Source organism: Cynocephalus volans, chromosome 8 (genome assembly GCF_027409185.1).
Source record: "Cynocephalus volans isolate mCynVol1 chromosome 8, mCynVol1.pri, whole genome shotgun sequence".
NCBI lineage: Eukaryota > Metazoa > Chordata > Mammalia > Dermoptera > Cynocephalidae > Cynocephalus > Cynocephalus volans.
Window position 1 is genome coordinate 113,541,939 of NC_084467.1, and position 16,341 is coordinate 113,558,279.

The 16,341-nt window shown below is 45.3% G+C and overlaps 1 protein-coding gene across 1 annotated transcript; it reads left to right on the forward strand.

Annotated features, from left to right (window-relative positions):
* Positions 1 to 562: 562 nt before the first annotated feature.
* On the forward strand, positions 563 to 15,520 carry SLC25A44 (solute carrier family 25 member 44). The gene is made up of 4 exons (XM_063104876.1): positions 563 to 812; positions 5,578 to 6,215; positions 11,778 to 11,905; positions 14,146 to 15,520. The coding sequence occupies exons 2-4, from the start codon at positions 5,591 to 5,593 to the stop codon at positions 14,335 to 14,337; spliced, it is 945 nt and encodes a 314-aa protein (XP_062960946.1). The 5' UTR covers positions 563 to 812; positions 5,578 to 5,590; the 3' UTR covers positions 14,338 to 15,520.
* Positions 15,521 to 16,341: the final 821 nt, after the last annotated feature.

The following is a 16,341-nucleotide window of genomic DNA, read 5'->3' on the forward strand; positions in this document are numbered from 1 at the left end:
CTGACGGCCAGCCTCTTGATCTTCTTATTTGTTTATTTATTTATTTATTTATTTATTTTTTATGGGCCCGAACCCTCGACCTTGGCGTTATAAGCACCGGGCTCTAACTAAGTGAGCTACCCCACCAGCCCGCCTCTTCTTTTAAATGTATATATAGGCAAATAGTTTCAAGGCTGGAAGAGACCCTTATGTAGCTTTCTCTACCTCCAGGATGCTCCCCATTCCTGCAATTTTTTGAGTTCCCAAACCTCAAAATTGGTTACCTAGCATCAGTCCTTCCCACTGCACTTTGGCCTTTACTGTTTTGGCTCTATAAATTATGAGAAAAATTACACAAAACTCATAGGTTATATTTGGAGATAAAGATTCCAATAGATCCCGAAACACAAAGTGACCCATTTACAACCGGATCTTGAAGAAACGCGCGGTGATTCGATTTCCCCGAATTAGAAAGAGGCCAAGCGGAATACGCATGTGCTGATAGATGAGGGCATGACGAAGCTAAAGAAGGCGTGGCTACTGCCCGAATCCAAGATGGCCGCACAGCCTCTCACTCATCTTCTCTCCTGAAGGGCTCAAAGGCTTAAATGCCATTGGTGGAATTGCCCACGGCTCTTCCCCGCCCCTCGCGGGGAGCGGTAATGACAGCGTTCCTTCCGGTTCCGGCAGTACCGGGAGCCGAATCGAGATGGAGGAAGATGCAGCTGGAAGCTAGCAGTCGCTGGGGACAGAAGCTAGAGTGGTGGCTGCGGCCTAGAGGTCCGGCCTTGGGGTTCGTCTCAGACGCGGTGGAACCGCTAGAGTCTGAGAAGGTAAGGAACCGCCAGCTTGGGGTGCCTGAGGAGTAAGTTCTCAAGACCAGGACTCGTCAAGGAGGCAGGGGATGTCTGTGGTGCCGGGTTGCGCTGCAGTGCAGTTTTGGGAATGAAGGACAACTCCGGCGAGGCATCTCTTCCCGGCGGAGGAGCTTGACATTTGCTAACAGCGAAAGAAGCATGGCGAGAGGCACGGTGAGGGGCATGTCCGAGGACCCGAAGTCGGCTGTGCGGGGGCCAGGACAGAAGCTGTATACAGGGGGTGTCACGTGGAGTACGTGGAGAAGATTGTCATGTGATGTCTGTGATGAGGGATCACGTGGGCATCTATGGAAGACCAAAGAAAGATTGGGTGGGAATCTCATCATATCTGAAGGAGATTATCTCCAAGGAGGGGTAGGAGGCATCGCCAGGGACCTCGCCTAGGGAAATGTATATTCAGTAGGGCAAGTGGGCGAGCATGTAAAGATATACACGTTCATGTGGTGGATAGCTCCCAGGATGCAGAGCCTTGATGCAGATGTAGTTGGGAGAGCTGAAGGAATAGAGGATGCTAGTCTCTCCTCTCCGTTTTTCCAGCTGAGAAGTGGGGACCCATGGGTGTCTTGTCAGGAGTTGTAGAACTGATTTCATTTGGTTGGGGTGGTTGACTGAAAAGATTGGAATGGATCAAGTCGTCATCATTGTACCCAGTTCCAGTGACAAGTCAAGATGAAGTTCCAGTGACAAGTCAGATATGCATGTAAATCACATAGAGATCTTATTAAAATGTTGGCTATTATTTAGCAGGTCTGGGATGCAGCCTGAAATTCTGTATTTCTATCAAGCCCCCAAGTGATGCCCATGTTGCTTGTTCTGTGGACCACTCTAGTCCTTGAGCAAGGGCTTTGAGCATCACTCCAGTAGAACTTTCTGCAATGATAGAAATGCTTTAATGTTAACAAAATGCTTTCACAGTATTAGCTCATGTGAGTTGCACTGCAATTGTTATATAGCGATGGCAGGCTTTATTAGCTCCATTTCACAGATGAGGAAACTGAATTTCAGTGAAGTGATTTGGTTCCAAACTTACACTAGTAAGTAGTGGAAGTGGAACACAAGCATGGATCTCCTGACTACTAGTGTTTTCCATTGTATGACCTTGCCTTCCGGGTGACACTGCCTTCTTCTGAGCCAAAATCTTATCTCAGGACCTAGTGCAAGGATTTTTCTGTTGCAAGGAGAATGGAAGTGGAGAGAAGGTATATATGGCTGAGCCAATTTATCCCTTTCCATTGGTGGGGCGGGTAGCGGGAGCTCTGCCTCTGACATTTTATTTGATGACTTCAGTACAAAATTGCTCATTAATCCTGGATCACCTGTTTGGGGACTAGAAATACATCAACATTTATGCCTAAGCAGTGTCGAAAGGCGGAAGAAAATCTGGGATTGGAGCCATCCACAAAAATAAGGGTCTGGGAAAGAGCCATAAAGAAGATGGGCTGACTGAATTGGGAGAAAGGAAGGCTGAAGGAAGTTTGCGTAAAGGTATCTGCAGAGAGGATTTTCCAGAGGGTAAAACAGGAACTGGTTTTGATATTTCAGTGGAAGTTTGGAGGTTAGATAACAAAGAGCAGGTTGAGATCTCACCTTTTAGGAGCAACCTCCCTCTTTCGAAGAAGTAGAGGGGGTGGATAAAGTGCCTTCTTTCCCTTCTACTGTAGTAGCAGCTTATCTCTTTCAGGCATGACCCTTAGTGGCTTCTCCAGTCACTATGACAATGGAGGAATTACCTACCTCATAGAGTTGCCACTTCCTTCTGGGAATTTAAATAGATTAGCACATGTGAGAGACGGAGGCAAGGGGAGAAATAGGGCAATGGGTCCTTCCTTAGGATTTCCCATTAAGAGATGGTGGTACTTGGTGATTTGGCCTGACAAGTTGAGAAGGCGCCCATGAAACCAAGTCCTGGAACAGAATCCTTCATTGCTCTGCCCCTGTGCCCTGCATAGCACACAGTTTGCACGTGCCCAGCAGAAGATCCTTCTGCTTGATTCCTGCTGTACTTGTCCTGTGACAACAATGTGCCTGTTCAGCCAGTAAGCTCAGTCACTCCACAAACCCTCTGGTAGCTCAGAAGCAGCTCTTGGTTTCTCTGGAACAAAGCAGAGAAAAGTCCCTAGGCATCTGCATGGCCAAGAGTTTATTTTTAATCCTTCGGTGTCCTGCAGTCATGAGAGCATTAATTCAGCCTCCCACAGGTGGGAATGACTTAGTTTTAAACTGAGCAGAGTGATTTGTGTTGGAATTCCTTAACCCCCAAGAGGTAGAAGGCATGCGGGAGTAGAGGAGAAATCTTGGCTCATATCCTGCCTCTAGCACTGACCAGCTGCATGACTTTGGGCTTGTTACTTTAAACCTATTTGACCCTCCATTTTCTCATTTGTTAGACATGTCTAACTGTGTACAGGTTAATTTGTAAGGATTAGATGAGGTAGTAGGTATTCCATGAATCCTAGTGTTTCCCTATACCTTCACATCACAGTGGTGTTGGAAACATGACCTTGGGACCCTGACAAACACCTGGGGCAGGGAAGACAGTGTCCACTTTCTCTTGAAGGGCTCAGAGGTGAAGATTGCCTTGCTGGATTTGGTGTGTGTCCCAGGCAGAGGTTGGGGAGGAAGGGCCACCTTTGCCCACAAGTGGCAAATCAGTGTTTCAGGGATTCTCCTGACTGCAAAACTCTGCCTCTTTCTAGCTCATTTGCCACAGCCTAGATTTTCCATTCTGGCCAACCCAGTTGGCCTTTTTCTTCTCATTTCTGAGCCATTGTTCTCTCCTTTTTACTATTTACATGTATTCCTCCTTCATTCAAACTGCTTTGTTGTGCAGGAAGCCTGTCTTGGTTCCATACACCTCACTCATGCCTCACCTTGAAGCTGAGGTTTTCTTTCAGTTTGCATTTGTGGGTAGCCCATACTTTAATGAAAGTGATACAGTCTGGCTCAGGGATTCCTGAAAAGCCAACTTTCCTTCCCTGTTGACTTCCATGGTAAACCAGGAGCAGTTCCCATAGAACAAAAGCTACCTGAAGCCTGAGTTGGGACTTTCAGGTGGGGAAGGTGGTTGAAGATGGCCCCTGATTAGATTCTTGGCATGAGGTTTGCCACCAGAACTGCTTGCAATGAACATTTTTACCCTCGAGTCATCCCTGTGATGTGGCTACCTCCTTTTCCAGCCCTTAGGGATTTCTCTCAAAGCCTAGAGAGCCCCTGACTTCTCACTTTCCCTATCTGGTTAAAAATGTCTAGTCCTACAGAACAGGGCTGAGCTACACTGGAGCACATTACATTACCACTAAGTATATGTTTAATAAATGATGTCCTCTGGTTTGACATTTTCTAGGTTTGAAGTTCCAGATTTTATGCAATTATTATTATAATTATTAGTTATTATATTAGTAAGCTTATTAGTTTTGTTTGAAATTCTAGGCAATGGATATTATATTTGTCCATTTGTGTTGCTTATACCAAAGTACACTGAACTGGGTGATTTATAAAGAAAATGAAATTTATTGCTTACAGTTTCTGAAGCTGGGAAGTCCAAAGTCCATCTGGTGGTATCAACAGTGACCCAAGGGTCTCACATTGCAAGGTGGTGGAAGCAGAGAGAGCAGAGAGAGAAAGACAGACTCTCCTCTTCTTCTAAAGCCTTTAGAACCACACCCCTGACCACCATTTTTAATACATTCACTACTGCATGGTTCTACAATCCAATCACCTCTTAAAGGCTCCACCTTTCAATTACCGTAATAGGATTTCCCACCGTCTTAACAGTCACAGTGGGGCTAAGTTTCTAATACATAAAACTTGGGGGACACAATTCAAGCTTCAGTGAGTTTTGAGGGACATAATTCAATCCACTAGAAGTACATTGAACATGATGGCCACATGTACATTAATTTTCCCTGGTCTCTTTCCCTCTGTATCTTATATCAATTCCCCAGAGGGATACTGTGTCTCCTTGAACAGACTGAGTTTCTGGAAGGCAGAGTGTATCTTCTCTCTTACTTCTCTCCCTTCATTCTCTAGGACTGAGGTTGTGGCTTATGTGCTTAGGGTTCAAAGAGGATCAAACATGTTCTCTACCCTGTAGTTCTCAAGACTCTCAGGGAAACAACTTAGCTGTCAAAGGGTTCTTTTCTGTATTTCTCTGGAGCGAGTTATCTAATAACCAAAGAAGACTCTGACCTTTTGATCTGTTCCTGACTTTCTAACTCCTTTCATTGGAGGGAGGGGGAGGTTGTGGGAGGGTGCCCTGTAGTATGAAAGCCTTCTTTCCCCTTTCCCCACACTTCTAATGCAGACTGGAGAAAGTATAAGTGTAGTGAGTGTGGGCCAGGGAAGCTCAAAGGGGCCAGCACGGGAAACCAGAAATAAAGTAAGATGAGTCAGCTGGTAAATGGTGATAAGAAGAAAAGCCTAAGGTGGTGCTTCCTCTGTGGGCCCAGGAGCATCAGAAATGGAGTACTCCCTTCCAGCCTTCAGAAACCTCCTAAATGTCACTTAGTGACATCCTATTAGCCCACTTAAAGGCCCTGCATCCTGACAGGTGGTTGATTTGTCGACAGCATCCTGGGCTCTGCCTGAGTGAGGCAGAGAATAGTCCCTGCCCAGGGCCATGACACCAGGGCCCAGGCAGAGGTAGGGAGCCTAGCCAGTAGGGGAAAGTGCAAAGTTCTGACCTCCTTCCTCACATCCCTCCTTCCTGCTCAAATCCCAGGTCTCCAAGCACAATGGAGGACAAACGTAACATCCAGATCATTGAGTGGGAACACCTGGACAAGAAAAAGTTCTACGTGTTTGGTGTGGCAATGACAATGATGATCCGTGTCAGCGTCTACCCATTCACCCTTATCCGCACCCGACTGCAGGTTCAGAAGGGCAAGAGCCTCTATCACGGGACCTTCGATGCCTTTATCAAGATCCTGCGAGCAGATGGTGTGACTGGCCTCTACCGGGGGTTCCTGGTCAACACCTTTACCCTCATCTCTGGCCAGTGCTATGTCACCACTTATGAGCTCACCCGGAAGTTTGTAGCTGACTACAGCCAGAGCAACACAGTCAAATCACTGGTGGCTGGTGGCTCAGCCTCCCTTGTGGCACAGAGCATCACGGTGCCCATTGATGTAGTCTCCCAGCACCTGATGATGCAGCGCAAGGGTGAGAAAATGGGCCGCTTCCAGGTGCGTGGGAACCTGGAGGGACAAGGGGTTGTTGCCTTTGGCCAAACCAAGGACATCATTAGGCAGATCCTGCGGGCTGATGGGCTTCGCGGCTTCTACCGAGGCTACGTAGCTTCACTGCTCACCTATATCCCAAACAGTGCTGTCTGGTGGCCCTTCTATCACTTCTACGCAGGTAAGCAGTTGCCAGGAGAGTAGGGGAGGAGAGTGGGTTTACTAATGGGGCTGAGATACTGTTGCTCTGTACATGTTGGAGTGGAGGTGAGATTTAATGGGGGAATGGGCCATTCATTCAGCAAACATTTGAATCCAAGAGGATTCAAAGATGGGTAAGACATGGTTCTTGCCTTCAGGGAGCTTATAGAGGGAGGAATCAGATGAATAAAATAGATGACTGTAGAACAGTGCATAGTGTATGCGCTGGCTGCATTGGAATCAACTTGGGTTAATAATCAACTTGGCAGTATTGGCAGAGAACTGGAAGGTGGAAGAGGTCAAAAGCCTGGGATGTTTGGGATTTGAAGATGAAATTGATGAGTTAATAGTAAGCTTTTAAGTTGGATGTTTTTCCTCAGCATTGTTAAATTCAAGGTGTGATATAACCTTTAACCTCTTCACTCCTATAATGTATCTTTGTTGATAAGACATTTTACTTTTTAAGTATTTCCCAGAAATGGGATTACTAGATCAAAAGATAACATTTTTGAAGGCCTCCATAGACATACTGCTAGGTTGCCTTCTAAAAGGGCAGAGCATATTGCTAAAAGCAGGACTTGTGTGTGCCTGCTACCTTGGGACATCCACAGCCTTAGGTAACTACCAAGCTCCCAACGTTGTAAGTCTGTGCTTACAACCTCCCCTTATAATCCCTACTGTTGGCTCCTAACCTCTGGCAGTGGGCGTTCTATCCCATCCCATCTGGAACTTTTCTGACCAGATTTTGTAATGACTTCCTAACTGTAATCATTTTGTTTCTGTGGCACTGCACTTTTCTGGTGCTGCTTTTGTTTTTCTGATTATACTTTCTTTCTTTGCTAGCTCTGTTTCTTCTGTTTAACACAGTTTTTCATCTGGAGTATTTGGTAAAATTCAAATTCCTGGACTCCACCCCTGACCCTTTGGGAATGGATCCTGGCAATCTTAATGTTAAAAGAGCTTCTCAAGAAATGTGGCATTTTCTCTGGAGAGTCTGTCTTTGGCCTTCTCTCCTCATTTGGTTTCATTTACAACTACAGCTTCATTTCTCTGATATGTCCAACATCTCTATTTCTGTTCCCAGACTAGCCTATCTAGAGCTCTGGACAGACATTCTGACTGTTGGACCTCTCGACATGGATGCATCTATTTACACCTGACATTTTATTCAATTAACTATTCCTCATCCCAAGCTGGCTCTCCCTTCTGACTTACTTTCATCTGTCAATGACCTTGCTTTTCTCCAGATCACTGGAACTGAAGCCTTGGAGGATTGTTCTTGACCACTCCATCTATATTGTCCCCACATAAGTCCTGGTGACTCTAGAATGTCTCTCCCAACTCCCTGTCCATTCCTACTGCCTTCCCTGGAAACCATGCCTCTGTTACCACCCTCCTGGCTGCTATATCGGCCTTCTATCTGTTCTAAGTTCTCTTCCTTCCCATCCATCGCACACATCCCTAATCGATTAACCTTTTAAACCCTAGTTGTGATATTCAGCAGCTTCCACTGCTAACTGAATAAACGCCAAACTCTTCAGCCTGGCTTCAACCTCTCTTTACAGTGAAATCTCTTGCTGCTCCTGTATGTATAGTCTATGCTGCAGCCTGGCTGGATGATGCCCAGTTCCTCAACTGTGCATCACCTCCCCTACCTCCATACTTTCTTTATGCCACCCCTCTGCCTGGATGCCTTAAGTGCTCCTTATTGCCTCCTCCCATCCTCTCCATGTAACCCTTAACCCAGGAGTGATCTTTCCCTCCATTCAACCCCATGATATTGCTTGAATGTTTCTTTAGGCAGTTGTAACATTTGCCTTGGTGTTATTTGTGTGTACCTTCTCTTCTACCTCGCAGAATGGTTCTTGGAAGGGGGAAGAACCTAACATTTATTGAATGCCCACTGTGTGCCAGAACCTGTGCCAAGACCTTGCATATCTCTCATGATTTCGTTCTCACAACTCTGACGTAGGTGTCCTCATAGAATATCTTCCCTGATGTCCCAGTCTATATTGTGTCCCTTTTTATATGTTCTCATGAAACCACATTCCTATCTTTCAGAACACTTAGCTGAGTTTGTAAAGACACATTAATAAATGTGACTATTAAGTTAACATCTCTTTCCACCACTAGACTGTAACTTCTATAAGAACGGGGTCCATGTCTGAGTTTACTATTGTACCTCCTAACACCTGGCTCAGGGGCTGGTGAATCATAAGGGCTCAGTAAATATTTTTTGAATGAGTAGGTTGGTTCTTGTTACTCCCTTTTGCTTAAAATCTGCCAATGCTGTCTCCTGGGCATTTGGAATAAAATCCGGTTTCCTTCCCACAGTCTTCACAGTTCTGTATGATCTGGCCTCTCTCTGCTTCTCCAGCCCCATCACATGCTACTCTACCCTTCCCACTTTGGTCTATTCTCACTGCGCTTCTCTCAGTTCCTAGTACACATCAAGCTCTGTTCTCAACTCAAGACCTTTGTAGATAATGTTCTCTCTGCCTGGGACACTCTTTCCCCTGTTCTTTGTGTGGCTGGCACCTTCTCATGCGTCAGGCCTCAGTTTACATGTCACCTTTGCAAAGAGGACATCTTTAACTACCCTGTTGGAAATAGAGCTCTTTCTCTTTTCTATTTTAGTACCTTGTTTCCTTCTTAGCACTTGTCATAATTTGCAATTATTTTATTTCCAATTTCTAGCTCTTTAATTAGAATATAAGTTTCTTGAAGGCATTTCCCTATCCATTTCTCTGTTTTATGTCTAGTGCCCGTCACAGTGCCTGGCATCTTGTAAGCATTATGTAAACATTTATTTATATTACTTGTCCACAGTCATTTAACCAGGAGGGACTAAACCCAAGTTGGCCTGGGTTTATTTTCTGCCTCGTAGATAATAGGTGTTCAATAAACACTTGTTGAATAAATAATGGAGAAAAAGGAAAGATGTGGGACTCTTTCCTCCACCCTCTTGTCTTTGTTTTTTCATCCTCTCCCTATGCCCCAGGAAAATGGCATATGTGTATGATTAGAACTGGAATCTGGATCCTACTGCAGCTTGCAGGACAGGGGGCCAGTACAGACAGGCCCAAGGAGGCAGGCAGTGCCAGTCCAGATACTACATTGTAATGATTGCAAAATACCTTCTTCTCAGAAGAAACAGGACACCCACGAGGCGGTGCCACCAGTTCACTTTGTTTCTGTTTGTATATTTACTTGTGGAGAAAGTGATTAGAAACTGGGGGAGAGGTATTAAAGAATTCTGTCATGCCAGCTGGCACTTAGAAGCCCTCACTTCTGCCCTGCCAGCCCACCTCTACTTCTCCCCCATTCTTTAGTTGCCTGGCCACAAACTACCAAAACTGTAGGAGCATGAGAAAAAAAATTCTTAAAGGTATGGCAACTGAACTATAGAAGAGAAAAATGACAGGGAATCTTTGAGATGTTGAATTGACTTTACATCCTATCTCAGAGCAAAAGTCTAAGTCCTTGCAATGGCCTCAGGGCCCTAAATGACTTACCTCTTGGGTCTCATCTCCTGTTTTTCCCCTCATTCATTTGGCTCCAGGCATACTAGACTTGCTGCCCATTGAACACTTAAGGCGTGCTCCTGCCTCAGGGCCTTTGAACAGGATGTTATTCTGTGCTTGGAAAGCTCTTTTCCACAGATCCATTGTGGCTTGCACTTTCCTTCAGTTCTTTGCTTAAACTTCACTTTCTTGGAAAGGTTTCCATGACTACCTTGATTAAAATGGCAACCCCTTCACCCCCTACCCTTGGTATTCCTTATCTCCCTTTCTTTCTTTATTTTATCTATACCATACCCCTTCTGACATAGCTATATATTTATTTTGCTTCTTATTTGTTTATTGTCTGTCTTCACCAATAGAATGTAAATTTCCTTTTTTTTTTTTTTTTTTTCTTCTTAAAGATGACCGGTAAGGGGATCTTAACCCTTGACTTGGTGTTGTCAGCACCACACTCAGCCAGTGAGCGAACCGGCCATCCATATATGGGATCCGAACCCGGGGCCTTGGTGTTATCAGCACCGCACTCTACCGAGTGAGCCACGGGCCGGCCCCTAGAATGTAAATTTCCTAAGGGCAGGAATTTGAGTCTCTTTTATTCACTGTTAAATCCTTAGGATCCAGGATGACTGGCTCATGGTAGTCACTCGATAAATCTTTGAATAAATTAATGAACTCTTTTTTTTTAAAGATCACTGGTAAGGGGATCTTAACCCTTCACTTGGTGTTGTCAGCACCACGCTCACCCATAGAGCCAACTGGCCATCCCTATATGGGATCCGAACCCATGGCCTTGGTGTTATCAGCACCACACTCTCCCCAGTGAGCCACAGGCCAGCCCAAAATTAATGAACTCTTGTCTTTTAGCTCCAGAGAGGGTAATGCAAAGCATTCCATTAGAGATGCTTTAGTGGTGTTGGGAATGGGTGAATCTGGGTGCCATTCCATCTTCATTAGCATTTTGAAAAATGAATTTTTCTTTCTTGATATGTACTGGAGAAAAATTCTCACTGTAGGATATGACTTTCTATTTTAATATTAAGTTTTATTTTTATTTATTTTTTGGTGGCTGGCCAGACGGGGATCTGAACCCTTGACCTTAGTGTTATTAGCACCATGCTCTGCTGAGTTAACAAACCAGTTAATTTTTATTTTTAAAAACATTCACATGGTCCAAAATTCAAAAGATATGAGAGAGTATGCGATATGCAGAGGAAAGGCTTCTCACCCATTGCAATCCCCAGTTCCCTCCTGTAGAGACAATGAGTGTCATCGGTTTTTAATGTATCCTACCAGAGTTATTAAATGCATATGTAGTCAGCCCTCTGTATCTGTTGGTTCCACATCTGTGGATTCAACAACTGCAAATTGAAAATATTAAGGAAAAAAAATTGGCTCTATTGAACAAGTACAGAGTTTTCTTTTCCTTGTAATTATTCCCTAAGCAATATGGTAGAACAACTATTTACATAGCATTTATATTGTATTAGGTATTGTACGTAATCTAGAGATGATTTAAAGTATACAGGAGGATGGGCATAGGTTATATGCAGGTACGTCAGGTACTTGCAGATTTTGGTATCTGCAGTGGAATCCTGGAACCAATCCCCCACAGATACCTAGGGACAACTATAGTGTATAAGCAAATATGAAGTACATGCTTTTCTAGCTTATGAGTTGGGAGGAGTAGAGCAAGAGGCGTAAGATTTTTACATCAGGAAGGATTTTCTGTCCAGCTGATGAAAGGAATCAACAAGCAAAGAGGTTTTGAAATCCCTTTCTCAGGAATTTTATCCTGTTTAAATGGGTGATGTGACCAAGATGACTTCTGGAAGGGGCCTAATTTTTTGTTGGATGCAGATGGCAGGAGAGAAAAGAAAAGATGGGATTTACAGGTCTAGAGTGGCAAAAGACATAGGATTTGTCATGGTTGGGAAGGCCAACTGGTAGAAGCAGCAAGCATAGTGAGGGCAAATAGTGGCACCTCATGTCTTGAGGCATTGTCTTTCCCTGGATTCCAGAACAGCTCTCCTACTTGTGTCCTAAGGAATGCCCTCATATAGTCTTTCAAGCCATCTCGGGGCCCCTGGCTGCAGCCACTGCCTCCATCCTCACCAATCCCATGGATGTCATCCGAACCCGTGTGCAGGTAAGACTAGTCCCCTCCCCCACTCCTCCTAGAAAAGCCACTAGAAGCATGATCTTTAGGTCCTTCCCTGTTCCCCTGACCTCTTTATGTCATGGCTCTCTAGTCCAGTCGGCCTTTTCCTGGTCATCCAAGACCCTGTGTTTACCATCTATAGAAACCAGCTAAGCATTTGGAATGCTCACCCTGTCTGCTACCTTGCATGCTTCAACTCCATTACATGCCCATGCCTCCAGGAAATCTGACTGGTTTTTCTAGCCTTTAGTTGGAATTCTATTACAATGCCAACTAGCACAACCTATCTACCACACTTTCCTTATCTTGCAGGTGTGTGGTTATTAGAAATATTGATTTCAGTTAAGTTTATAAGTCTGTCTGGTTTTTCCACTAGGCCATGATGAGATATCTCTACAAAGAGTGAAAGTGACTCTTCTTTTCCCTCTTTTTTTCCGGAGGCTGGCCAATACAGGGATCCAAACCCTTGACAGTGGTGTTATAACACCATGCTCCAAACAACCGAGCTAACCAGCCAGCCCCTAGAGTGATTGTTCTTAAATAGAATTCATAGATTGTACTGCGTGGACTGAGCAAAAATGCTGAAAAAGCCTTGGCGGTGCTGTCCAGAAATTATAGTCCCTGTCTTCAGTCAGCTCAAAGACAATTACCCAGCACCTAGACCAAGGAAATAGAATCTGAAAGATGATATATAGTATGAAAATGGTAGGTTTTGTGGTATAAAGTTTTAGGTGGAGAGCATGGGGTATTTTAATGTCTGATTTGGGTAGCTTAGGAGGAAAGGTGGTAAATCAAGAAAGATGCACAGGAGAGTGGGGTCATCAGGTTATGGTAAGGAGAGGAGGGAAAGAATATACCTGTAACAGGCTGAGAATAAAGTCAGCTTCCCTGGTACCAGGATATTGGGAAGGAGATGAGTAGTAAATACTAGGTATTTTTGTCCCTAGGAGAGAGTGGCCCCCCCGATTTGATGTTGAATTCATTCGCATCTGATTGGTTTGCAAATAATAAAGTGCACAGGTTTAGTCCCCATTCTCTCCTGAACGTTGTCCTGAGTGTTCTAGGAGGAGATCCAAGAGAAAGCACAGGTCTCTAGTTTGAGGAGTCCTCAGACTGGAGAACAAGAGGCATAGCTGAAAAAGCCCTTGACATGGGTACGGATAAGTGGGAGGATTAGGGAAGCAGAGGTGGTCAGATGAGAATACTGGAGAGGAAGAAGGGAGTGTGGAGGAGGATGCTGCAGGAGGCAGGGCACAATGGAGAGAGATTCTTTGCCATGGCTGGGTCCACCTTGTGAAGGTCACACCACATAGGGGAGGTATGAACAGGGAATGTGTCTATCCAACACTGGCTGAGGGGGATGGTCTCTAAAGGTGTAGTTTGGGGGTAGGGGAAAGGGGGTGAGACTGTTCAGAGAGAAGAGATTCCTGCCTTGGCCGGGCTTCCAGTATGATAGGGAAGACAGGCCACAGGGGTGTGTGAGAGAGGACAGGAATGGAGTGGAGGTTCTATCCCTGGGGATTCAAAGGTATGGAGATTGTAGGAATCAAAATCGTGGACTGCCAGAGCTTACAGAGGACCTTAGAGGTGATTTAATCTAGCCTCCCCGAGACAAGAGAGAAGGACCCCATCTAAAGACTCATAGCTACGTAGCTTATCTAATGATATTAATATTAATTAAACACCTACTATCTGCCAGGCACTTTTGTCAGCATTTGTAAGTATTATTTCTTTTTTCTTGCTCACAACAACCTCGTGGTATAGATAATATTATCACTGTTTTTTTTTTTTTTTTTTAAATATGACCAGTAAGGGGATCTTAACCCTTAACTTGGTGTTGTCAGCACCACTCTCTCTTAAGTGAGCGAACCGGCCATCCCTATATAGGGATCCGAACCCGCAGCCTTGTTATCAGCACCACACTCTCCCAAGTGAGCCATGGGCCAGCCCCTTTATCACTGTTTTTTATTTGATGAAACTGAGGCACAAAGAATTAAGTAAATTACCCAAGGTTATGCTGTTAGTAAGATGGGGAGCAGAATTCAAACCCTGGTAGTCTGGCACCAGAGCTCATACTAAAGCATTGTGTTGTACTGTCCCTCAGAAGCAGAATCCAGCCTTTGTGACTCCCAAGTCTAGTTCTTCCCACTTTAGCCTAAGGCAGAGGGAGACTGAGCAGAGGGGCTTTGACTGCAGACAATGGCCCTCCACTGTGTTGACTTTTCCAGGTTGAGGGCAAGAACTCCATCATCCTGACCTTCAGACAGCTGATGGCAGAAGAGGGGCCTTGGGGCCTCATGAAGGGTCTCTCAGCCAGAATCATCTCAGCTACACCGTCCACCATTGTCATTGTGGTGGGCTACGAGAGCCTCAAGAAACTTAGCCTCCGACCCGAACTGGTGGACTCGAGACACTGGTAACCAGTGGTTGGGAGAGAAGCCTGCTATTTCCCACATTACTCTGGGTTGGGGACAGAGTGGGGAGGATAGCACCTTCTCCAAATGCCCCCACCACATACCCATCCCTGCCCCGGGCCACGTGGACTGTCTGGCACAGGGACAAAGACTTTGAACTGCTCTTGCTGAAAAGGTTCCACACCTGGATCCCCTGCCCCCACTATTTTTACTTCTCTTATTGAACTGGGCTCCCTCACTCAGTCCCTCTACTCAATTATGGCCTAAGTACCCCACTTCCACCCTGCTAACCCTTTTTTTGTCTTCCCGCTCCATCTGCATCCCTGAGATCCTGAGAAGAGCTGTATATTGAGTTTGCTTACTACCAGTCCAAATTCCAAGCAGCTGCCATCAGCTCTCTCTCACTTCATCTCTTAAGCTTTTTTTATTTTGGTACTAAGCTGCCCATCAGACTACTCTGCTTTTCCCTGCCACTTGGGGCCAAGGTGCCGGGCACTTTTGCACAGGGAATAGGAGCAGCAAAAACCTCTGGTTCTCCAGAGCACTCATCCTCTCTTTGGAGGTGTTATTAGGTTGGAGAGAAATGTTGATACTTTATTTTGTGTGTGTATTTTTTTTAATATCTGTGAACATCTAAGGCTGTTGTCTTAGTCCTGCTGTCAGAGCCCACCCCTTCCTCTGACAGGTGGAAAAATATAATGTAGCTTTTTTTAAAATCCCAGTTCCCTACCCCTTCAGTGTCCCTTCAGTCCCAGCAGCCCACAGACAATATAAGCTGTTGCCTTCCCTTGGCCCAGATGATGACAGTGGTGGGCACAGTTCTAAGTAGATCAGGCCATCTGGGGTACACTGGACTTGGAGCACTACCCTGAAAAGTCAAGTTGAGAGAGTAGTTGGTTTGGAAAGAGACAAGAGAATGCGTGTTCTCCAGCACATCTCCCCAGGCCAGCTGAGCCACGCCTAGGAGAGGGCAATGGAGGTTCTCAGCCCCAAGCAGCCATGACATACACATGTATACCCCAATCACTTGGACTTATGGCAACAGATGTTGTCTCACAATGGGAATCTCTGAGACATGGAACTGTTTGTGTTTTTCTTCTCCCCGGATGTGAAGAGTCCTCCCAGGCATGGTACCCTGTGGAGGGATGCTTGGAAGAGAGAATAAAGAGTGGTTCCGGAAGTCACCCACTACCAAGACCACTGCATTTACCAGCCTGATACTGCCGAGATTATCTTTTAAAGCTCTGCTCAGGATCTAGTAGATAAGCATTCCTTCTTCCCTGTCTCATCCTTCCTTCCCCCCACCTCCTCCACCAACCCTGTGTTGCAGGTGGAGAGGTACAGCAAATGGAATGAGAAGAAGGCATGTCAAACTCTACATTTCTACTTGAGACATTTGGCCTGGATGATCCTTTAAACCTTATTGGTCCCACCCCCAGGGAAAGGCCATGGTGCCAATTTGAAAGGTGCTAGCTACCTGAAGCCTTGATATTTCTTATGGCTGCCCCACATTCTTCCACCCTGGTCAGATCAGAGTTTGAAAAACATTTCTATACCTTCATCACCATCACTGCCCATCTTGTTCGCTATCTTTTGGTAGTTTCCCCTTTCCCTTGTCTTTATTTTTGCTTGTCCCTTCCTGCACTTTGTCAAGAGAGTCCTCTAATTTTTATCTGCATATGGTCATCCAAAAGGTTGGGTCCACATGGCTTTTTGAATCTTCCTGCCCCTCACTCACTTCTTTACCCTAAGAACCACCAATATAATGGAAGCAAGACGCCCCTCTTCTCTCTTTAAGCTCACCCTAGTGAGACCTTTGGAAATTGGTTTTCTCAGCTCCACACTTTCCTCTCCCTAGACACTTGTGTGTATGTTTTTTGTTTTGTTTTGTTTTTGCGGCTGGCCGCCTAGAGACTTGTCTTTAATCCTGCCCCACTATGCTAAAATGGGTAAAGAATCATGGACAGGAGGTAGTCTCCTGTCTCATGTTTTAGGGTATTTCTCCCTCCA

Excerpts from the sequence above, each read along its gene's own strand:
- SLC25A44 (XM_063104876.1), top strand. The coding sequence starts at position 5,591 with ATGGAGGACAAACGTAACATCCAGATCATTGAGTGGGAACACCTGGAC. Across the intron at positions 6,216-11,777 it reads CTTCTATCACTTCTACGCAG|AACAGCTCTCCTACTTGTGT; the intron begins GTAAGCAGTTGC and ends CCTGGATTCCAG. Across the intron at positions 11,906-14,145 it reads TCATCCGAACCCGTGTGCAG|GTTGAGGGCAAGAACTCCAT; the intron begins GTAAGACTAGTC and ends TGACTTTTCCAG.